Raw genomic sequence first — 24,383 nt, forward strand, 5'->3', positions numbered from 1 at the left:
TGCGTTTCCGCAAGCGCTGACGTCACCGACTCCTCTTGACCGCCCCCTCCATTCATGAAAAATAACTTTGGGTTGACGTCATCCCGGCGGGAAACTAGTGGCAGTCAGAGAAATAACCAGGAGTAATAAAGACGCCACTGCCAAATACGTAGGTATCATATTCTCTGGAAACATGTGCAGATACGACAGTATAAATATACACTACGTAAGGACAACATTGATTTTAACATAGATCACACATAGATTTCACTTCTGTCTAATTTAAACGTCTAAGACGAGGGATCACTTTTTTTTCTAATGGTATTGAAACAAAACTGTTAATATAAACAACTAAATCCGACGATAAAGGGTGGGAGAGTGAGGAGTACAGTCTGGAAAACGGAAAGTTAAGTTCACTTCCCTTCCAGAAATAGTGAAGAACCTGCATGATCATGGACAGCATTACGTCATGATCCTGGTATTTATTCTGAATTTGACAACCGTCTAAGGACCGTGTTGGATTCCTATTATACTCTAAATAACATGCCTGAAATACACTTGGCAAAAGCAGGATTTGTTTCTGTTTTGCACGAAAAGTTTATGGTGCCCTTTGGTGGTTGAATGATGATGGTTTAGGTGTGATGCAGTGTGGCTAAAGGTTTACAGTAGCCCTGTACTATGCTTGAATTAGTTGCAGGATCCTCGTATCAGCAGCCCACAGCCTTCTGGCTCGTACTGGCCCCTATTATGAAGGCTTGAAGCGGGGCATCTTCATCAATGTCGGTGATAGGAACACACTAATCGGGAAGGTATGATGGTACTGGTGTGACTGTATGAAGCACTGTGTGTTCACAGCTGGGTATATTATCTCACACTGTCTGGGCTTAGCACAGTTCTCTGCTTCAAAAGTAGGGTGTCAAAAATGGAAACACTATGACACCAACATGTAGTTTCTTTGCTTTGGACAAAGTAGTTAATCTTGCTTTTATAAATTCAACGTATCTCTGACCTCTTTGCCTAAAACTATATATATTCAAGATGTGATGACGTAGTTAATTGATAGACAGTTTCTCTGGGGGCGGAATCTCCTGGTGACCCCTTTACTGGAGCCAGGAGTAAACTCTGTGATTGGCTACTTCCCGAAAGGGGTGTGGTGCGACTATTATACAGTAAGGAAACCACCTTATATCTACTGGTCTGTTTTAATTATTTATGTGCAAGGCAGCCATGCAGATAAAAGAGCAAAGCTACATAACCAACTGGACAGAGGACGTTTCAGTTTCAGTACGTACTATTTTTGTGCAATTTCAGCACGACACTGCCCTCTGGTGTACAGAACTTGACTTGCATGTTAGTGTTACCAGAGTTTACACAAAGGTTTCAGGCCAAATATAATAAATACAGTATGTGGTGGATAATGAATATACCTCCCAGTTAATTGAAAAAACACCAATATCAATGATTTTTTTTTAAATAAAACATGTAACACTATGCTACCATCAAGATGGAGCAGCAGTTTTGAGATACAAGCTGCAGTGTATTTTGTATTGCTTAAAGGCCAATGTTGGTTAAATATCAGCTTTTAGAGCCTAGTCGTTAGCATTGATCTCTCCAGGGTTGTTTGCCCACCACAGATATGTCACTAAGCAGTTCACCTTTCTCTCCTCCACAGGTTACCTGCGGAGAGAAAGTGAAGCTGGAGGCCTCGCTGGACAAGATCAATCTGTATCTCCAAGTGGGAGCTGTCATTCCCACCCAGGTACGCAGAGCATCACTTAGGAGAGTAAAATAAAATAAAATAAAAATGACCCTTTGCTGCTAATGTAAGTCTGAGAGAAACCATTCTGTGAATTTCAAACACTACACTGTGGAGCAGCACTGGAAACCCACTCCACCTCATTGTCAGAAACGGCCTGGCTGAAGGAGACCTCTTCTGGGACGATGGGGGCAGCCTCGACACATACGAAACAAACTCCCACGCTTACATAGTGTTCAATGTCTCTGAGGTAAGGTCACACTGGGGAGAGCAGAGGGAGATGCTGCTTGAATAAAATGGTTTTCTTTAGTTTGTGTGGTTCTACTACAGTTTCTCCAGTTCTTCTACAAAGCAAGCTTATCTGGCTGCAAATATGGAATGAGCGCAACATTCCACATAGCCTTTTAAGTAACTGTTTTTGGTAACATTTTTATGTTTTGATTCTAATTTTGTGCCCATTCAAAGTCTTATCAAGAAGTCTGTTCAAAAGGCTCATTTTGTATTTCCAATCTGGCATGTTATGTCCAAAGAAAACCTTTCTCTGGCTTTCACATTGCAGTTGGTTTCCAGTTCTTTTGACCCAGGCTTTGCATAACTCTTGGAAATCCCATTTTGTTTAGCAAGCACAAACAGTGTTTCAGATGCTGAGGTCATAAAGCCCATCGCACACAGCCTGACTCAACCCGTCCCGACTCATCTCATCTGAGTTTGGACAGATTCAGTAATCAGTTGTGCTCAGTTTTGGTTTGATGTCACAATTCAGTTTTTCCCGACAGGGTGTCGCACACTGCTAAGACTGAATTAGACTGAGCACAACTAGGTCCTAGATCAGGGGTGGGCAATCCTGGTCCTGGAGGGCCGGTGTCCCTCCTGGCTTTTGTTCCAACTGTGCTCTAAATTACTTAATTGTACTGATTATTACCAATTATTGGTCTAATTAAGTAATTTAGAGCACAGTTGGAACAAAAGCCAGGAGGGACACCGGCCCTCCAGGACCAGGATTGCCCACCCCTGTCCTAGATACTGCCCTCTACACATTTTTTTATTAACTTATCCCAACATAGCGACCCAAACATTACGCATGGCATCGTGTGCTTATTAGACGGTGGAGACAGCGCCACAAGGCAACTTTTTTAGGGCAGCAGTGTGGAGTAGTGGTTGGGGCTCTGGACTCTTGACCGGAGGGTTGTGGGTTCAATCCCCAGTGGGGGACACTGCTGTTGTACCCTTGAGCAAGGTACTTTACCTAGATTGCTCCAGTAAAAACCCCAATGTATAAATGGGTAATTGTATGTAAAATAATGTGAAATAATGTATAATGTTAAAGTTGTAAGTTGCCCTGGATAAGGGTGTCTGCTAAGAAATAAATAATAATAATAATAACCAAAAAAAAGTGCTTAGCCTATTAATTTAGCTATTGACCATTTACACCATGCAAACGTTTCAGGCAGTGTTTGACTTTTTGTATAGTTTGCTACTACACTTTAGCCTGTGGTAAATAAAATCCAACCTGTTGATTTTTATTTGACTTTGGCCTTGTATCGCTTGGGGCTTTGTACTAAACCAGCAAATCTGGAGTCATATTGGAATGAGTTTTTGCCTAATTGAGATTGGTCTGATATTGTGGCTGCTGTGGATCTATCATTGTAAAGGCATTTAACGGGCATTAAAAAAATTACTTTAAAACTTCATGACTTAAACTTCAAATTCAGATGCATGATTATTCCTGTAAAAACAAAGGGAACTGCAACATTAACAACTATTTTAGGTTTACTCCTGTGTGCCACACTGAATTAAAAAAAAAAAAAAAAAAAAAAAGTATTTCAATCTGTGCAATAAAATAGATGCAATAATTTAAGAAAATGTGTTTTTTTTTTAAATTGTTGTCTTTATTTACATAGGAAATCTTTTTTTATCTAATGAATCAAAGTAAATTGTATTGTATATAAACTACAAAGAAATACATTAAGAAGTATCAAACCCTCGTTATAAAGTTTGCTTTTTTAAAATATAACTTTATTATCTGATATTAAAGATACAAAAAACTCGCCTATAGAACGACCCGCTTTTTGTTGCAGAAATGAGTTTATCATATGACAGCTCTATAAACCCGCACTTAAAAACATGTACTGTAAATTCCAATTATTAGATATATTTCACTAGAAATTTTGTCTTTGAAATTTGCTTTTCCTTCACTGTTTCAGACTGCTAACAATCAACATAGTTTCCATTTAATATAATAGTTCAAAACATGATGACATATTTACTAAACCCTGCCTCGGCGTTTTTATTTTTATTCCGGTTTAACACACACAAAATACGCATTCTAGTTCCGTTTGAAGGCGTGTGGTGTCACACAGCATTTCCGTTTCCTTTTACTTTGGGCATGTTGCGCTGTGTTCCGGTGACTTTGGTTCCGGGTTTGGAAAGAACTCCAAGTAAATATGGGATATTGGCCAGATATTTTTTTTTTTTTTTTTTTACATACTTACTTAATATGCATACACACAACCTATTTACATAAACCTTTTACATTTTGAGGAACTTAAATGTGTAGTTCAAAAACTAATAATAACCACACACACACACAAAGGATTAACGTTGTTTCTGTTTTTCTCTTTCAAAGTATAATTTCAGACCTGGGATACAATTTAAATCCGTATCACAATGAATCGCCCAAAACCGACTGCAATTAGGCGCCCAAGCAGTGCTGCTAAAACCTCCGGTGAGTAATTGACTCTCTTGTAGAAATATTACGAGAAATATAAAATGGCACCAGTTCCTAGTTACGTACTTTTGGGTGTTAAATAAAAAACAAAATAATGATTAGTTACTGACGTTGATAGAGGAGACAACTGTAAATGTATGCCAGTATTGTAAAATCTGTATTTTGCATGTAGACAAAATGCATAGCACTGTTATGCTGCAGTAAACTATGGTACTGATGCACTAAGGTCTGCCTAGCAAGACACAACTTTGGTGCACAAAGGAGGTCTTCTCAGAACATTCTGAGTAGAATATTTCTAGTTTTGAAAGAAAACAACGGTGCGTTACTGATGTCAGTGAAGAAACATTTTAAATTGTACATTTGTATGATCTAACCATAATCTTACACATTTATTTTTCTTTTAGGGCATGCTCCACCTGGAGATTTTATAGCACTGGGCTCTAAGAGCCAGGCCAGCGAGCCCAAAGCCCCAGCTGTTCTGCTCAAGCCAGCCTCGACTGGTTTACCTGCTGATAGGAAGAGGGAAGCCACATCAGCCCTTCCATCTGCCTCCGGGTTGTCGGGTCTCAACAAACGGCCCAAACTCTCCTCCACACCGTCACTGAGTGCCCTGGGGCGGCTGGCCGACGTCGCCGCAGCTGACAAGCGAGCCATCTCACCTTCTATAAAGGAACCCTCAGTTGTGCCAATTGAAAGTAAGACAGCAATCGCACAAACAAGCAGCACCCTTAATTCACCTCGCCTCCAATTAGTTCAAGAACCTAATAAAATAAATCAATAAAAGGATTTTGAGCTTTAAGACCTGAGGAAAAGAATTTGAACCAACTACTTAATTCTGTTTTCCCCACTTCCCAGTCTCTCAAATAAGAAAATACTGGTCTGCAATAATTATTGTTGTCTTATTTCCCCTAAAAACACCACCCAATTAATTTCCAAATGAACAGTTTGATTGCTGTGCTGTGTTCACAGTCCCTCCTGCACTGCTGCTAGAAGAGATTGAGGCTGCTGAGGGTGAAGGCAACGATGATCAGATTGAGGGTGTGCTTTGCGGGGCTGTGAAGCAGCTGAAAATGAACCGAGCAAAACCAGATATCACCTTGTACCTGAGCCTGATGTTCCTGGCTAAAATCAAACCCAACGTTTTTGCTACAGAAGGTGTCATTGAGGTAAGTGTTTTCTAACAAACTGCTTTAGACCCTTGATGATGATGATGGTGTGGTGAAAACAAAATCTTTTTTTATGTTGTAAATGTCGTACTTCTGTTTCCCTCCCGCAGGCTCTTTGTAGCTTGCTACGGCGCGATGCCTCTATAAACTTCAAAGCAAAGGGGAACAACCTTGTCTCTGTGCTGGCTTGCAATCTCCTCATGGCCGCCTACGAAGAGGATGAGAACTGGCCAGAAATATTTGTGAAGGTAAAAAGGAAGTTTGTTTTATTTTTGAAGTCATGGGTATTTTTTTATTGCTGAAAAAGAGCTTTCACCTGTTTTGTAGAATTGCCAGCTTTTTAAGTGGCTGTGTATCCGTGTTTTTTTTTGTTTTTTTTTTAAGTAAAAAAAAAAAAAAAAAAAAGAAAGTAATTATTTTACCTATTTCCTATTTAATGTGCAAGAATGAAATATATTGTGTTTCATGCCCACCCATTTTAGCAGCTGTGCTTACTTTCCTTAAGGTGTACATTGAGGACTCCCTGGGAGAGAGGATCTGGGTGGATAGTTCACACTGTAAAAACTTTGTTGACAACATCCAGACAGCTTTTGGCACCAAGATGCCCCCAAAGAGCATGCTGTTGCAGATAGATACAGGGCGTTCCAGCGGCGAACTCAGTGCAGGTACATTGTAGGGGGGTTTGGGGGGGTAGGAGGACATTAAATGAAAATGGATTTCTCCCCAAAGTCGCTTAATTGGACACAACCGGAAGATTCTGCCCACTTACTGTTTTGTTTTAAACATGCAATGGAAGTAAGAAAAACAAAGTTATTTACTGCTATTTCTGAATTCATTTGTAATGCTGGTTGATTACAAATTTGGTATACGGGTAATCCTTCACAAATCAATTGCGTACCACATATATTAGATTCCAGATAGAAATGAGTCAAGAGATCTGATTCTGGTAAATACAGTACCAGGGTATATGCTTGCCGTGACCAGCCTGATGTGTGGCTTTGTTTAGGCAGCAGTCCCCACCCTTCCAATCCTGATGAGGATGATAATCAAGCAGAGCTCCTGATTGCTGAGGAGAAGCTGAGTCCTCAGGATGAGGGACAGGTCATGCCCAGGTAAGACACTAGTCACAAATGTTTTATTGCTGCACAGAACTGACTCTATAAATCATGCACACTGTTAAATCCCATGTTGCAGATATGAAGAATTGGCTGAGAGTGTGGAAGACTATGTCCTGGATGTCTTGCGGGACCAGTTAAACCGCCGGCAGCCCATGGACAACGTATCCCGGAATCTACTACGGCTACTGACGGCCACCTGTGGCTACAAGGATGTTCGGCAAATGACTGTGCAGCGACTGGAGATGTGGCTTCAGAACCCAAAGGTGAGAGATACAGAAGGGCTCCTGTTGCATTTGAAATGACGCCCTTTTAAAAAAAAAGCAGGATAAAAATGCAATTGAACATACTTACTACAGGTATGTACAGTATACACAGATTTATTTTAAACTGGTTAGTTCATTGATTTGACCTGTTGATAACAGGTGTGCACTACAAAAGTCGTTGAGAGTGAATTCTGTTCTTGTCTTTTAGCTGACTCGTCCAGCCCAGGATCTGCTCATGTCTCTATGTATGAACTGCAACACTCACGGTGCTGAGGACATGGAGGTCGCCTCCAGTCTCATTAAAATCCGCCTGAAACCCAAAGTCTTGCTCAACCACTACATGCTCTGCGTCAGGTAAAGGAAAGGGAATATGACAGTGACCTATGCATTCAAGTATGCTGTGTGCACTGCGTAATTACAGAAGGGTAATATTGTTTTTTGCAGGGAGCTGCTGAATGCACACCGAGATAACCTGGGTACGATGGTGAAGTTTTTGATTTTTAATGAGCTGTCAAATGCCAGAAATCCAAATAACATGCAGGTCCTCTATACTGTTCTGCAGCACAGTCCTGAGCAAGCTCCAAAGGTGGGTGTGGTACATACTGTATACAGTTTAGCTTAAGTAATGTTTTGTTTCTGATTTATAACACATTATTGTATAATAGACTCAAGTTAATACTAGTGTACAATTGCGCATGTGGCTGATTTCAAAATAAGAACTGCCGTACCCCTAGAAATCCAGTTTTTTTTTTTTAGTTTATTACTTCACTGACCTCAATAAATATAGAAACCAGTGCTTATATGATTGCTTGCTTTTCAGAGGTACTATACGTGGGTGACATGAAACTAGATCTTATTTATCTCCCTTATGTGAAGTGTAACTTGTTGTTTTCCCTCTCCCTCCCAGTTCCTGGCAATGGTTTTTCAGGACCTGCTGACCAATAAGGATGATTACCTGCGTGCATCTCGAGCCCTGCTGAGGGAGATTATCAAACAGACGAAGCACGAGATCAATTTCCAGTCGTTCTGCTTGGGACTGATGCAGGAGAGAAAAGAACCTACGTATGTTGACTTGGAGTTTAAAGTGAGTACATCTTTCACTCCGTATCAGTTTGAAAACGTTAAGACACTTCCGTTAAAGAGTAAGTAGCGGGGTTCTGAAAAATATAGTGCTAAACATCCCCACATGTTGCTTCAACTGTTTAAATAACGTACCTGTTATTTTTCTTTTCATTGTTAACATCCTGACAACTTTTTACACTTATAACATTAAAGTCTGTTTCAAAGCTCTTTTCAAAATGTCCGCTCTAGTGCACTGATAGTGTGAGGTTATTGCCCACATTGTCAAACAGGTAACAGAGTAATAACAATCCATGATGAGGTATGGAACAGAAAAGCCAGAGCACTTGCTAGGTTTTTTTTTTTTTAATTGTTCTTTTTTTTTTTTTCCATCGCTCTTCCTGCAGTGCACTAGAGCAAACGTTTTGAAAAGAGATTTGAATCAGACCTTAAAGTTTTAAGTTAACACATGGGGACGTGTAACTTTTTCGGAACCCCACTACCTAATGTTTAAACAATGCTTTAACTCTAAAAAAAATAAAAGAATACCCCTTTAATGAATTGTATTTTTTTAATTAATGGATTAAATCTTTACAGGAGCGTTTTGTAAGCCAGATAACAGATCTGCTCACTGTGTCCATGATGTTGGGAATCACCGCTCAAGTAAAAGAGGCTGGGATTGCCTGGGACAAAGGAGAGAAAAAGAGTAATTGTTTATGTTTTTAATATTGTATCAAATAGAGTTTTTATTCACTGGCCAGCATAGGTTATCAGATCTTATGATGCGGAATGTAACCGCTGTCAGTATAGTTGAATTGCATTGTTCCGTTTTATCCAGGTTTTCAGAATGATCTCTAAAGGCAGAAAACATGAGTCATCTTACAGACAAAACTATTTGTTTTTAATATATATGTGTGTGTTGTTTTTTTTTTTCAGACTTGGAAGTGTTGCGTGCGTTTCAGAATCAGATCGCGGCCATCCAGCGGGATACAGTGTGGTGGCTGCACACTGTCGTCCCCACCATCAGCAAAGTGGGAGCCAAGGATTATGTCCACTGGTACATGTTTATCACAATTATGAAACTCTTTTACAGATAAAGATGCTTGTTTAGTTATAGGTTCTGTGCATATTCCAACATAGCTATTCTGTTGTTAGCACCCATTTGAGCTGACCAAATATTCAACTTTTAAGTTTTTTAACCTGTCCAGATATCTTTTATGTATTGCAGTATGCCAAAGCCTGTTAAAGTGCATGGAATATATAGTCAATTCTGGGTTGCTGAAAACAGCAGGAATTATTAGTGTTCGGTAATGCATTGATTGCCAAGCTGTTTATTTAGTTTGCATATGTTGCTCATTGTACTCTATAGTGTTGTTTCTATAAATTAATTTCCCATTTGTTTTTTCAGCCTCCACAAACTCCTTTTCACTGAGCAGCCTGAGACCTATTATAAGTGGGATAACTGGCCCCCAGAGAGTGACCGAAAGTAAGCAGATTACAAGTTTTAACAATCGGCTATGACGGAGACCTTCTTTCTGTTTTGCATAAAAGATACACAAATTCAATGATATGTTTTGAGACACCAATAATAAAGCTACACATTCTTTAATATACACAAATGTATTAGAAGTTTAAATACCAAAAAAGAAAAAAAAATCACAAATCCGGAAGCCCTACAGCATTTATTATAATTTAAAATGTTCAAGGGACATCAAGTTATTCATATATGTCAAAGCAGATAAAATACATTATTTTAGTACAGTCTCTTTTTATATTTGCCAGTTAAGTTTCCTATATATTTAATATTTCTCAGCAGGTAGCAGTCTATTTCTGCCTTAAAGCATTGAGCTAATAATCTGGTTTAAAGAAATTGAACTGTGATACATTTGCACTTGAAAGAGATTCATGTGACACTGCAGTTTCTGAACCCTCTTTGTCTGTGTTGCCCCAGTTTCTTTCTTCGCCTCTGCTCTGAGGTCCCCCTGCTGGAGGATACGCTGATGCGCATCCTGGTGATCGGACTGTCACGTGACCTGCCACTAGGCCCTGCAGACGCCATGGAGCTGGCTGACCACCTGGTGAAGAGAGCGGCTGCTGTCCAGTCAGATGGTATCCGGGGTCTGTGTTCTGTGTGGCTGTGACAGGAAGGAGAATAAATAAATGACTATCATGTTACAATAGAATCGGCTGTATATGGCATCCTCTTCTAAGACAAATTCAATGTTACACTCCCCAAATATTTCCAGCTCCAAAAGCCATTGTAATACCATTTTCATTTTATATACAAAATTACATTATTTTTAATTTAACATAGAACTAACAGCAACTCTGAGCGGCTTATCTGGTAAAGGCACTCCGTGTGGAGTACAGGATGCGCACTACAGCCTGGAGGTCACTGGTTCGAGTCCAGGCTATTCCACTGCCGACCGGGAGTTCCCAGGGAGCGACGCACAATTGGCCTACCACCGCCCGGTGGGGGGGTGGGGCTTCGGTCGCCAGGGTGTCCTCGGCTCACCGCGCACCAGCGACCCCTGTAGACTGGCCAGGCGCCTGCAGGCTTGCCTGGAAGCTGCCCAGAGCTGCATTGTCCTCCGATGCTGTAGCTCTGGGTTGGCTGCATGGCGGGCCTGCAGAGTGAAAAAAAAAGCGGTCGGCTGACGGCACACGCTTCAGAGTACAGCGTGTGTTCGTCTTCGCCGCTCCTGAGTCAGCGCAGGGGTGGTAGCGGTGAGCCGAGCCTAAAAAATTTTTGGATATTTCAAATTGGGAGAGAAAATGGGGTAAAATCAATTGGCGACTAATAAATTAAAAAAAATAAATAAATAAAAAAATAAGTAACAGCAACTGTCTTCCCTTTTTTTATTTATTTTTTATTTATTTATTTTTCAGACCTGGATGTTTTAAGGGTTGAAAGAATTCAACTGATTGATGCGGTTCTCAACTTGTGTACCTACCACCATCCTGAGAACATTCAGCTCCCCCCTGGGTATGTTGCAGAGGTCATCTGAGGTTGTGACATTGGGATTTCTAGTTCAGAACCACATTACAAGCAGCACTGACAATTCCTTTGGATAATGCAACACTGGATGAAAGTTTGGATGTGTTACCCATGTAATTCCCATTGTTAAACAGACTTCATTTACATATATATAATTATGAAAATTGAATTAAACATGACCTCCTTATTTTTTCGCTGTTATAGGTACCAGCCACCAAACCTGGCTATATCCACACTGTACTGGAAAGCCTGGTTGCTGTTGCTGGTTGTGGCTGCCTTTAACCCACAGAATATAGGTAATGCTTCATCATAAAAGCACACAGTACTAAGTTTTAGTTTACACAAACCCCTTTCTTTTCTCATTTGATGCTCATTTGTCATTGATCTTGCAGGCTTGGCTGCATGGGATGGCTACCCCACTCTGAAAATGCTGATGGAGATGGTCATGACCAAGTACGTTTGTTTTCACAACTACATACAGGAAATATTTCAGTGCATCCAAACAATGTACTGCAAAGGAGAGTTGTGTTTATTTAGGCAATGCTGACCCCTGGTGGTTTTTAAAATGATACAAAAATATAAGTAACACATCAGCCTTATTTCTCTGCAACTTTACCAGTGATTTGTTTTATTTACACAGTCTTGCATTAGAAGAGGGCATTTTAAATCTCACACTTTCAAATTAAAAAGTTTACGTGAATATTCACATATAACAGCAGTATTTAATATATTCTTGTCCTGCACTTCACTGTATTTACTGTATTACTGTATTTCTCAGTAACTACTCGTATCCTCCCTGTACCGTGGCGGATGAGGAGACCAAGACAGAGATGATAAACCGGGAGCTGCAGGTTTCCCAGAGGGAGAAGCAGGAGATCCTGGCTTTCGAGAGCCACCTGGCTGCAGCATCGACAAAGCAGATGATTACAGAGAGCAACAGCCTCCTACTGTCGCAGCTAACCAGCCTCGACCCACAGTAAGCATCCTTTTATAGAGTCTGTGTGTGTGTGCGCTGATACTTACAAGTCTATTTCTTATTCTCTTTTAACATGTGAAATAAAGTGTGATTGGTAGACAGTAATTTGCCGTTTCTGATTTTGTTCATGAATTTATTTGTACAGTTGAAAATTGCCTTAAACACTGTCTTCTTGCTTAGCAAACACAAGTTGCTAAACAATGTAGAATGTTTCTAAAGTCACCATCATTCACAAAAAAAAAGAAGAAAAATAATGAGGTGCTATGAATCAGCATTGTAGTGTAATTAAGAGGCTTTTTCTCAGTATGTATTTACAATGGCAGTGTGCCTGGCTGACCTGTCAATTGTGCTGTTTTACCCAGGGGCCCTCCACGTAGGCCACCCCCTCAAGTCCAAGAACAAGTGAAGAGTTTAAACCAATCCCTGCGTCTCGGACACTTGCTGTGCCGCAGTCGTAGCCCTGACTTCCTTCTCAACATCATCCAGAGACAGGTGCGTCATGAACTGAAGAAGTGAAACTATCCCTACAGCAGGCTGTATCTGTATTAGTGCAATAAGCAAAATCTTCAATTGCACTGTATGTATCTTCAATCACAATGTTTGTATTTCAGGCCTCTTCACAGTCAATGCCCTGGTTAGCAGACCTTGTACAGTCGAGTGAAGGGTCCTTGGACGTGCTGCCCGTGCAGTGCCTTTGTGAATTCCTGCTACATGACGCTGCAGATGACCCATGTTCGGTTGAGGAAGATGAGGAAGGAGAGAGCAAGGAGCAGAGAGTTAAAAAGCGACAGGCAAGGAAAGAAGGAATACATGTTGGATTGGGATAACAGATGTAAAGAAAAGTGAAACGTTAGTAGCTTGTTAGTAGTTTTATTGTCTTTTTATTTTATTTTATCAGAGACTGCAAAAACAAAGGCAGCTTCTTGGGCGCCTACAGGATCTGCTCTTGGGTCCCAAAGCAGATGAACAGACTACATGTGAGGTGCTGGACTACTTCCTACGGCGGCTCAGTTCATCTCAGGTTGCATCAAGGGTTCTTGCCATGAAGGTATGTGCTTGTTTGCTTTGTCTCTTGGGATCGCTGATCCACAACTTGCATGTTCTAGCACTGGGGTACAGCGACGATTATTGTTCTGATTTATTAAGGTTATTACAAATATTATTACTGTGTCCCGGCAGGGCTTGTCGCTGGTCCTGACGGAGGGCGGGCTGCGTGATGGTGAGGAGCGGGAACAGCCCATGGAGGAAGAATCTGGGGATGCTGAGCTGCTTCCTGGCTATCAGTGGCTGCTGCAGGATCTGCCCAAACTGCCTTTATTTGATAGTGTTCGAGGCATGACGTCAGTCGCATTGCAACAGGTGAGATGTGAACTTCACCCATTGTGTGTATATTTAATTCCCCTAGCAATGTGTACAGAGGCAATAAGTTTACTTTTTGTACTATATTGTGCTTTTAATATAGGCTATCCACATGGAGACAGACCCACAGACCATCAGTGCATACCTGATCTACCTATCCCAGTACGCACCAGTGGAGGAGCAAGGCCGTCATAATGATCTTGCTTTGGTAGGAGAATCGTGTTTTCTTTATGAAAGTCAAACATTACATGAAATATTACTGAAGCATCAGTATACTATACTTGGATAGAAAGATTAATTAGAAAAAAATGCATTCCTCACTTTGTAATTAGTTGTCTTGTGCTGGTATACATATCCTAATCTTGGGACATCTGGCTATACTATACCTCTGTTGTCTCTAGGATGTTGCACGGCTGATTGTGGAGCGATCCACCATCATGTCCTACCTCTTTTCCAAGCACTCCTACAGGCCAGAGTCAGAAGCTGTGCTCTCAGCACTTGGCTCTATCTTTTCCAAATACATCAGGAGGATGAGGAAAACCAAAGAGGGGGAGGATTTGTACAGCTGGGTGAGTGCAATAAGCTATAATGTGTATGTGGTAACTTGGGCATTTAAAATGGTCAACTGTTGGAGTGAACAGTAAAACGATTTCCATGAGGATTCAATGGAAGGTTTGAATGATGAGAAATGTACATCTTTTGTAATCAGATGATCATTCGATGTTTTTTAGTGGGTTTAATTGTCTTTTCTAATTTTATGGTGTTCTTTTGCTTTTCAGTCCGAGTCTCAGGACCAGGTTTTCCTGCGTTGGACGACTGGTGAGACTGCGACCATGCACATCCTGGTCGTCCACGCCATGGTCATTTTGCTGACCTTGGGGCCCCCAAAAGGTATGTGAGCATCGAATCAACCACATTCATTTGCACTTGTCTGATAATGTGAAAAAAAAAAATCTTTCTTTCTGATTCTTAATGAGGTCTCTTACTACTCGTTGAAAAGTGTGTCTGTTTATGTTCATTGGCAGGTGAGAGTGATTTCTACAGCCTGTTGGATATCTGGTTCCCAGAAAAGAAGCCCCTCCCTACTGCCTTCCTTGTGGACACCTCAGAGGAGGCTCTGCTGCTTCCTGATTGGCTTAAACTCAGAATGATCCGGTCAGAAGTCTCTCGATTGGTGGATGCAGGTAAATGACAAGAGAATTAACAGTACATGTTCCAATTTAAGAGCTATTTAACCAGTAGAATCTGCATGTATTCATGAATCTGTTAGACAAGTACTGCAGTGAAATATGATGGTTATATTGTTTCTTCCAGCATTACAGGACCTTGAGCCCCAGCAGTTGCTGCTGTTTGTGCAGTCGTTTGGTATCCCTGTATCCAGTATGAGCAAGCTGTTGCAATACCTGGACCAGGCTGTGTCCCATGACCCTGAGTCACTTGAACAGAACATCATGGATAAGAGTAAGATTCGTTTCTTTAATCATCTGCTTTTTTGTCAGGAAACTTTAAATTCATTTTCAAAGAAAATGCAGCCACAAATGTAAACTTGAGTGTACTCTTTTACCCAAAGAAAACAATTTACAGATATATGTTTTAAAGCATCACAGAGGAAAGTTTCTATTTTGCATGTGATTGTAGTAAATCATGACTTATTTCCATACATGTGCCTGCTCATATAGATGTGTTCATACTGTACAACATGGAACACATACTGTATGTGTTGCTGGTATCGATGCCTTTTAAAGCGTGATAAAAATTGCATTCATTTAAATTGTTTTGCATGTACTGTAGACTACATGGCTCATCTTGTTGAGGTTCAGCATGAGAGAGGAGCAACTGGTGGGCACACTTTCCACACTCTGCTCAGTGCTTCCCTCTCCTCCCGCAGAGGTAAGCAAGGTGCACACCCTACTGTTGACAATGTACTTTTTAGAAAGATTTGCTTTCTGATTTATTCCTTTTGGCTTCTGTAAATCTGTTTTCCTACTGCATTCTCAGACAGCGCTGACCTGAAAGGACCTAAAATGAGTGTGGAGGCCCCTCAGGGGCCGGTACGGATCCGAGCGGCCAATCAGATTCCAGTAATTGGACCCGATGATGACCTGGCTGGAATGATTCTTCAGGTACTGAGTGGCTTCATTGCATTACTACAAAAAGGTCTTAATAAATTATCAGCATGAACCAAAATGTTCTGAAATTAAAAACTACAGAAAGACGCTTGATAATGAGAGCTGGAAACACTGTGTGAATTATGCGACGTGTTTGTTCCCTTGGCAGCTGTTTCCCCTGAACGCTGACCCACGGTGGCAGAGCGCCAACCCTCGGCAGGTATGTCTTTCTCTGCAGCAGGCGCTGGCCCAGGAGCTGGCCCGTATCCGTCAGGGGAATGCCCTGGTGACAGGCATCGCAGTGCGGCTACTCCAGGCCATCGTGGCGCTGCTGAACTCTCCACATAGCGGGGCTCTCATCATGGCCATGGAACGGAACCACGTCATGTCCTGCCCCCTGATGCGCCAGCTCTACCAGTACCAGGTAACGAGCTTTCCAGCTGTGCTGGGCAATAACATTTGCAGTTTGTTATTATATGGTGTGTATTGAAGGCTTCTTTAACAGGAGCCAAGGAACGTTTAATATCAAACTTTATTTTATTCATAGAGACTAACGTTTTGAAAGAAACTTGAGTGATGTCTGCATATGTTCTGGCCCGTTGTCTGTATTAGAAGCACGTCACTGATTGCGGTCCCCTGTGCGTTTCTCCTCCAGCGCTGTGTTCCCCAGGACATGGCTTTCTCCTCCCTGTTCTTCAAGGCAGTCATGCAGATGCTCACCTGGTTGGAGAATCCTGCAGTGGAGTGGGGTGCCCTGCGAGCTCAGCTCAAATCATTCGCTGCTCAGTACTCTCTCAAACACCGACTCAGTGATGGTATGATTCCCTTAAATAAAGAAACTTTTTAAAATTTGTTACTTGTTTTTAGAGAAGCGTCAATTTCTAGTGTGAGGAGTTAGGTTAAGTGAGATGTTATAATAGTTGACATAGAGAAATAAAACGGTTTGTTTTCCTTTCCTGGGCAAAAGAGAAGTAAATGTAACTCCTGTATTTTTTCTTTTCGTTAGTCCGAACAGGATTCCTTCATCTGGCCGATGCTCTTGCCTATCAACATGAATCTGAAGCCACTGTGCGTACAATTATTTCAACACTGAAATCTGGAGAGAGGTGCAATGCAGAGGCAGAGCTGATCGGCAAAGGTATTACAAATAATACATGGTTGTCTAACTGCCTTTCAGTTGGATTGCACTGCTAATGGAGCTTGTTCCCACAATTGCATAATCTATGGTAGTGTACCGAACTAATACGTTTCCCAAGGCAAATAAATATATAAAAACACATATTACTCAATTTATAAATTGTAAACCAACAAATTAAACCTAGAACCTAGAGTCAAACTAGATATAAAATATAAGAATTGCAAGTTTCTGCTTTTTCTCAGTGCTCCAGGGCTTGATTGAGGCAAAGTCCTCATACCTGGAGGAGTTCCTGTCCGTGCTGCTGACCATTGGCATGGAAACAGTTACCAAGCACCCAGTTACAGGTCCCGTCGCCATGGTGAACACGCTACTTCTCCATGAAGGTGAAGAGATGTCCGTCAAGATGGAAGCAGATGCAGGAAGGTATGAAACTGGTTGAATTCTTAAAGGTTTTTATAAATATATATATTTGAATGCATTTTTATATATATATATATATATATATATATATATATATATATATATATATATATATATAATTTTTTTTTTTTTTCAGCATGGAAATGGCCAATACAGTGTCCTCCTCTGGGCTGCTGATTGATTGGCTGGAACTGCTTGATCCTGAGGTTATCTCAGTCTGTCCAGACCTGCAACAGAGGCTACTGTTTGCCTGGATAAAGGTAGCTGGAAATCATATAATAAAAAAAGCCAATTGTCTTCTTTGGAAACAGCAGCAAATTCCCAGAGTATTGATTTGAACTACATCTGATTTACAATTTTCATATGCCTTCCTATGTATCATGAGAATACAATAGCATTCTACTATTATTTGTATGAGCTTCATGCTTGCAGATCAGTTCTCAAAAATACAGATCTCATTCTGGTCTTGGTTAACTGGCATTGTAGATGAACTCTTGAGTGCTTGCATTGAAGCTAGTAATGCAGTCAGGCATCTCCTGAGTGAATAACGTAGTAGTTTAATTCATCCTGAAGCAAATATCTCACATGTGCTTTTGCATCCAGGGTAAAGAGAGCATGGGGGCACAGGCACCCTCTTACAGGCCATATTTGTTGGCTTTACTGACGCACCAATCGAACTGGACCACCTTGCATCAGTGCATCAGTATTCTGCTCAGCAAGCAAAGAGAACTCAGGTGAAGTGACGCCCTGTTCATTATTAATCCCACATCAAATTTAGGGTTGTGGTTTATACCAGTGTCATTGATATCTACACCCTGTTACTCTGTTTGTGACTCATTTACGTGTTTGTTTCTTCATTTCATTGCTTCCTTTCATATTTAGACTTGACCCCTCATCCTCACTGGATTTCCTCTGGGCGTGCATTCACATTCCCCGCATCTGGCAGGGGCGTGACCAGAAGACTCCACAGGTAGGGGCAGAAGATTGTCTGAGAACTTGTTAATAAATCTGTATTTACCAACAGTGTTCTTGTTCTAGTCAAAGGTAGTCTCTGAGGAAATGTTTAGCTTGTTTGGTACATTATTTCACTAGCCTTTATTGGGAGTGGTTCATATATTCTAGACAAAACAGCCAACACCAGTGCGTGTTATGATATAAATAGGCCTGTTTCTGCTCTGCTGTAATCGTAGATGGCTGCTGAAAGCTATATTCGCCTCAATTGAAAAGCTTAATGGTTTGCATTCCTGTGCTGTATCTTGAAAGTCCCTGTGAATTGTCAGTAATTCTGGTGTGCCATGGCAATGGTCTAGGAGATATAGGAATTAAACCTTTTCTTTCTTTTAATAAACAGAAGAGGACAGAGGAGTTTGTTTTGTGCTTGAAGCCCCCTGAGTTGATCTGCCTGGTTGACCTGATTCTCTCAGAGTCTGAAATGAACAGCCGTAGCCCCTCACAAAGCAAGAAGACACTGGACGTGGCGTCCTGCTCGCTTATCCAATCACGACTGCCCTTACTGCACAGCTGTTGCCACGGAGACCTAGAGAGTGTCAAGAAAGTGTCAGAGTATCTCATTAACTGCATCAAGAAGTGGGGAGACAGGTACAAACATATGCAGCACAGTGTTTTAGTTTAGTGAATCTATTTTTTTTGTTTTAGATGTGATATATATCAGAATTAGAAGTTAGAACTGTGTGCTTGCACCTTGCTAGGACGATTTGAAACTGATATTCCTGTCCGTGATGATGGAAAAGCCTTGCCTGATTTCTTACCCTTTCTGCTTTTCCAGCGTGATGAGTAAACGTTGCCAGAACCTCCTGCTACAGATCTACCTGCAGGTTCCGGAAGTGATCCAACACGTGACACTGCCAGACACCATCCTCAGCAGTGAGGGAGCAGCAGATGGCAGCATCTGTAAGGTACTGTAACTACAAGAAACTATGTTCTGCACTTGAACTTGGAATATGGTTCTATCTAGACTCTTATCTGCTTATTGGGATAGAGAAACCATTGCAGTCTTAATTATCTGAAATCTTCTACAGGTAAACAGAGCTTACCTGTACGAAAGGTATGAGGCGTCTCTAATAAGGCTTACACAAAAACGCCCATGCTGATATGCAGTCGGAGTCTATAAGATCTGTTTCCCTTTGAACTGCGGTTTGGCCAGCTCAGAGATGCAGAATTTGTAATATTTTGTGTCCTTTGTCTTTTCCCATAGCTGGATGTCCTAGTGCACCGTTTGATCACCTTGCTGGCTGACACAGGAGACTCCAAGTCAGCAGAGAACCGCATGTCTGATGCTAACATGGCTTGCAGGAAGCTAGCTGTGGCACACCCAGTGCTTCTGCTCAGGTAATGCACATCTTCAGAAATGATTGTTTATTTCTTTAATATCCAGATATCTTGTTAAAGTCACATGCATTGTACTTGATGTATCATAGGACCTTTTTTTTTTTTTTTTTAATTGGTAGTTACATTTCTTTTTTTTGCAGACACCTGCCTATGATCGCAGCTTTGCTCCATGGTCGTATCCACTTGAACTTCCAGGAATTCCGGCAGCAGAGCCACCTTTCATTCTTTACTCACGTCCTGGCCATTCTGGAGCTGTTGCATCCACTTGTGTTCCAGAGTGAACACCAGAGGGCACTGCAGGACTCTCTCCTGTCTTTCATACAGGTCCTACAGGTAGGGCAAAGAAACAACATGAATGGTCTTATGTACTGTAGTAGTGTTGCTAGTATTACTCTTATAAATATTAGACCATAAAGTGTGGCAAAATTACAGTACAACAGGAAAAATAAATGAGCAAGAACTAATAAAAGATATTAAGAAATGATGTATGCTAAGTATTTACAATAAGCGACCAAATTTACATTTAGTTACTGATTTTAAAAATTCATAAATATACAGACACCCTAACCCATCTAGCAAATTTAATATTTTCGTCTAAAAATTAATATTTTCTTCTAAAACTGAGCATAATACTTGTATTAGCATCGCACACAGTGTAGACAATATAGTATATGTTTTTTTTTGTTTTTGTGGGTTGATGCTAAGCATGTTTTGGACTGGTTACATGCTAACTTATCAGCCAAATTGTTCACTTCAGTTAAGGAGTAGAATGCCAGGATTGGTATAGCGATTTCCAGTTGAAATTCAGGAACTCATTAATCAGTTTTAAGTGAGCATTGAATGTATTTGCCTCCCTTCATTATAGTGTTTACTCATGTCATCAGGGATTGAGTGCTCTGCAGTTTTCTCACTTTTTTTAAATGCCACTTGATCTCTGCTTCTTCCATAATTGCTGTAAACCTGCTTTTTGTTTGTTTGTTTGTTCGCCCGCCCTGCAGAACTTTAGGAGGTATTCCAGACAGCTTTCTCCCCTCATCAGTAAATTTGTCCAGTGCATTCAGAAATATTTAACGCATGATGCTGGGGCTGCAGTTCCATTCCTTCAGAAGCACTCGGACATCCTGCAGTGAGTATAGACAAGAAACGCTCAGAGGTCAATATAAAACACATGAAGTACAATGGCAGTATGGCCTCAGGAAACGAACTGCAAAGATCATGCAGTGATTCTCAGCGCTGGCCCTCAGACAGTTGCAGATGAGATGATCTATCTAAATCAGTGGTCTCCAATCCTGGTCCTGGAGGGCCAGTGTCCCTCCTGGTTTTTGTTCCAACTGTACCCTAAATTACTTAATTGGACCAGTTAAGTCATTTAGGGTACTGTTGGAACAAAAACCAGGAGGGACACCAGCCCTCCAGGACCAAGATTGGATACCCCTGATCTAAATGATCCAAAGAGTTGCATATCACAAAATTTAATACATATGCAGTATGCACTCATTTCTGTACCAATATTTAATACATCATTAGACATAATGATCTGTTTGTTCATTTGATTGTGTGTGCTTTATTTGATAATTTCTTGTGTTTATTAATTTCCTCTTCAGGGGTCTCTCCTCTGAAAACCCTGACATGCTGCAGTTAAAATCTCTCCTGACTGGCCTGACACTCCCATTGAAGAGTGAATCAGCAGACAGTGCTGCGGAGGACCGAGAGGGTAGGGGAAATGTTAACGCTATTCTTCTGATGCAACGGCATTTCCGACAGGCAGCATCGGGCAGTACTCCTTCAATCTCATTCATACTTTGCTAGCTTTAGATCATCAAATAGGAAATCTATCAGTGTGGAAGCAAGCCATTTTATGGTTTGTCATTCATGCTAACAGTTTCTATCATGTCTCTCAAATGATCGTATGTATCATTAACTTACCAATAGTGTCTATTCGTGTCATAGTCTGTCCTGGTATAGGTGTATATCTTGGAAGGCAGCAGCTTCCTCTCTTTCACAATCTGTGTTTGTTAGTTTTATATTCCTTAGTACTGATCTGTGTAACAAAAACTAGGATTATTTTTTTGATCCTTAAATTACCCCGTGTTTAAGTGGAGGGAATCTGAGCACTCGCTTATCAGATATGTTGCCGTGCACTGTTTATGTAACATGTCTTGCATATTCCTCTCAGTCATGGGGCCCTGGCTAGCTAAGTGAACCACAAACCACTTCCTCTGGTGACCACTATGGATATAGCATTATAGAGACCAAAGGGTAAGGTGTGGAGGCTAAAACAATTTCTTTTTAACAGAGGAGCCATCTACTGGGTCCCTCCCACTGGTCAACATTTCAGCTTCTGCACCCTTGACTGCATCGGACATGACAAAATGCCTGAGAAATATAGCCAGAGGAGAGGCATTGGAAGGTAATCATACCAAAAAGGAAAAAAGAAAATGAATGAAAGAACTTTAATAGATTTCTTAAACCCAGATTCCTGGTCCAATGATTTGTTTAATTCCTTTCTGTTATTGCAGACATTTTGGAGGTTCTAAGTGAAGTAGATGAGAAATCTAAAAGAAGTCCGGAAATTCTACCTTACTTCGCTGTAAGTATTATCAGATACATGGGTGAATGAAACTTGAATAGTCACGTTATAACAAATAATTTTATATGACTGCAGATGAGATATTAGTTAAAAATGCATTTTATAGGTTATAGCAGGGTAAGATTGTTATTGATGTGAAAGTTTGATTGCAAGTTTTTTTTTTCCCCTCCCAGAATGATTTTCAGAGCCTGATGAATTCCCCTGAGGAGGTGTGCCGTAATATGGCTTTCAGCCTGGCGCTACGCTGCATTCAGAACAACCCTTGGTAAGACACAAAACCACTGTAGAGATTCGTGAAAAAAGGGTGTTGCCCATACCCAGTGTAACCCTAAGAGTTACAGTCATTCGAACAACTGGAGTTTAAGTAGTGCATTCAGATTTAACAACGTATTAACCACAGCTTAAGCCTCTCGCAATGGATCAAGGTATTATTGTTCGTAATTTTTCAGCTTTAAGATTCTGTGTAACTTTCATGTTTCCAAGACCGTTCACAGACAATGCTGTTTCTGATCATGTAACTTTTCCTTTACATATTGCAGCTTGGCTGTTGATTTCTTGCCGACATTCATGTACTGCATGGGCAGCGGAAACTTCGATGTTGTGCAGACGGCTCTGAGGAACCTTCCAGAATATGTGCTGCTCTGTCAAGGTAACAGGAAATAACACCATCTTTTAGTCCTGTCTGTTTTTTTTTCAATTTCGTTCTTAATTTCAAATTGAGATGTTTTGCATGTTTGTTTTTTCATATATAATATAGAAATATCTACCTTTTGTAAGTGGCAGTACTGTTAATGTGAATGACAGTTTTGACACCGTATGTATGTGAATGTGTCTGTGTGTTTGTGTACAGTGTATGTATATATGTGAAGTATATGTATGTCAGATTGGTCACTTTAGACATATGGTTCAATGGTCATTAATGTCTTTTTTTCACTTTTGCATTAGCAGAGCATGCTGATGTCCTGTTACACAAAGCATTCCTGGTGGGGATATATGGTCAGATCGACACCAGCTCCATCATCTCAGAAGCCATGAAGGTCCTTCATATGGAGGCAACAACCTAAATCCCCTTCAGTGTGGATGAGCTCTTTGCTTTTCACTCACTAAAGACTCCTATTCCTAAGTCATATTTCTCATTAATGTCCAGTAAGCTGCCCCAAACAAACAAGACAATGGACTATTTCCCTTTCAGTGTTTTCTATTACTTGTATATATTTTTGTTGTGACATTGCTATACCATATATTAAGTACTGGAAGATAGTCAGCATTGTACATACATGTGTAACACTTCATAGAACAGTTTTTTGCATTCAAAACTTCAAATAAAATAAAGAATAAATAAATATCTCTGAAACAATGAATGCTGTCAAATCTGGGCAAATAAGTCATTTTATTTTTTGTGCATTTTATAGGGAATAAAATCTATATACAGTAGATCTACTTATAGTGAACAACTATTGTCTTAACTTCTAAACAGTGGGGATTAAAACATGAGAATACTAGCCTGGGTATTTAATTATTCATTGAGTGCTGAGCCTTAAAAAAATGTTTAAAAAAATGAATGAATAAATAAATAAATAGACCACCCCATTAAGGAGTTTTAGCATGTCCGAAAAGTTAATTTCATGTAACAAAAAAAGTTGTGGGAGAAGCCTCACCCCATATTTCTACTCACTTAAGTGAATGCTACACTGGTAGGAAATTCAGCATGAAACTGTGAATTGTTTTGCAGACTGTCAGAGATAATGATCTAAAACTTCTTGCTATATAAAAAAAGAATAATGGTTGCAGAGCACAGGTCATGCCGGTATGTGTCATTTCAAAAGAAACTAAATTAGCCAAATCAGTAATTATTTAATCGAACTGATCAAAACAGTTTTGCAGGGTTGTAGGGTGGCTGTTTTTGAGATTTTGAATCTCATCCTTCTCGTGCCAGCATGGAGATCATTTTTCACGGCAGAGAGAAGATCGGAGGCGCTTGTTTTTAAAAGAGGGAAATAATATTATCTGGGTGAGAAAAGCCCTCATCGAGGGAAGGGTCATGAAAAGAGTGACAGGCACTTAAATCTCAGATTATAGTGATGAAAGCTGGTTCCTCTCTAATGCTTTGCTTTTTTTTTTTTTTTTTTTGTAGAAAAGTTCAGGAGGATTGTGCTAATAATCTTTGCATTAAGATCTTTGAAGACCAGATATCATTGTTCAAGGTCAATAAGGTTACATTTTAATACAATGACCTCTTTTTATATATAAAAAAAGAAAATCTTAGAACACAGTTTAACAGCATTTGGCAACTACTTTACAAATGCTTTAGGAATCTATCTTAAAAAATAATAATAATAATAATAATAATAATTATATACATATTACATACACTAA

The 24,383-nt window shown here is 40.4% G+C and overlaps 1 protein-coding gene across 5 annotated transcripts; it reads left to right on the forward strand.

Annotated features, from left to right (window-relative positions):
• The first annotated feature begins 15 nt into the window (after window positions 1-15).
• On the forward strand, window positions 16-23,368 carry LOC117418518 (integrator complex subunit 1). Of its 5 annotated transcripts, XM_059035456.1 has the most exons (49): window positions 16-148; window positions 1,652-1,738; window positions 4,362-4,460; window positions 4,868-5,158; window positions 5,433-5,629; window positions 5,740-5,877; window positions 6,135-6,294; window positions 6,636-6,741; window positions 6,824-7,010; window positions 7,219-7,364; window positions 7,455-7,596; window positions 7,918-8,094; window positions 8,667-8,775; window positions 9,006-9,126; window positions 9,478-9,555; window positions 10,021-10,187; window positions 10,959-11,055; window positions 11,272-11,363; window positions 11,460-11,520; window positions 11,846-12,043; window positions 12,406-12,535; window positions 12,655-12,834; window positions 12,942-13,091; window positions 13,223-13,402; window positions 13,506-13,610; window positions 13,804-13,971; window positions 14,182-14,293; window positions 14,428-14,586; window positions 14,717-14,863; window positions 15,194-15,292; window positions 15,401-15,525; window positions 15,680-15,934; window positions 16,166-16,325; window positions 16,517-16,648; window positions 16,891-17,071; window positions 17,205-17,328; window positions 17,672-17,802; window positions 17,951-18,038; window positions 18,420-18,667; window positions 18,855-18,984; window positions 19,284-19,417; window positions 19,558-19,750; window positions 20,416-20,543; window positions 21,022-21,131; window positions 21,714-21,827; window positions 21,937-22,007; window positions 22,181-22,272; window positions 22,547-22,656; window positions 22,953-23,368. In XM_059035456.1, exons 3-49 carry the CDS (start codon window positions 4,403-4,405, stop codon window positions 23,069-23,071), a joined length of 6,600 nt encoding a protein of 2,199 aa, XP_058891439.1. In that variant the 5' UTR covers window positions 16-148; window positions 1,652-1,738; window positions 4,362-4,402; the 3' UTR covers window positions 23,072-23,368. The 5 variants fall into 5 exon arrangements, with proteins under 5 accessions (XP_058891439.1, XP_058891438.1, XP_058891440.1 ...); XM_059035455.1 differs by lacking the exons at window positions 16-148; window positions 1,652-1,738 and adding an exon at window positions 4,079-4,173; XM_059035457.1 differs by lacking the exons at window positions 16-148; window positions 1,652-1,738 and adding an exon at window positions 4,079-4,173 and having other exon boundaries at window positions 22,956-23,368.
• Window positions 23,369-24,383: the final 1,015 nt, after the last annotated feature.

The sequence above is a fragment of the Acipenser ruthenus genome, chromosome 13 (genome assembly GCF_902713425.1).
Source record: "Acipenser ruthenus chromosome 13, fAciRut3.2 maternal haplotype, whole genome shotgun sequence".
NCBI classification, from domain to species: domain Eukaryota; kingdom Metazoa; phylum Chordata; class Actinopteri; order Acipenseriformes; family Acipenseridae; genus Acipenser; species Acipenser ruthenus.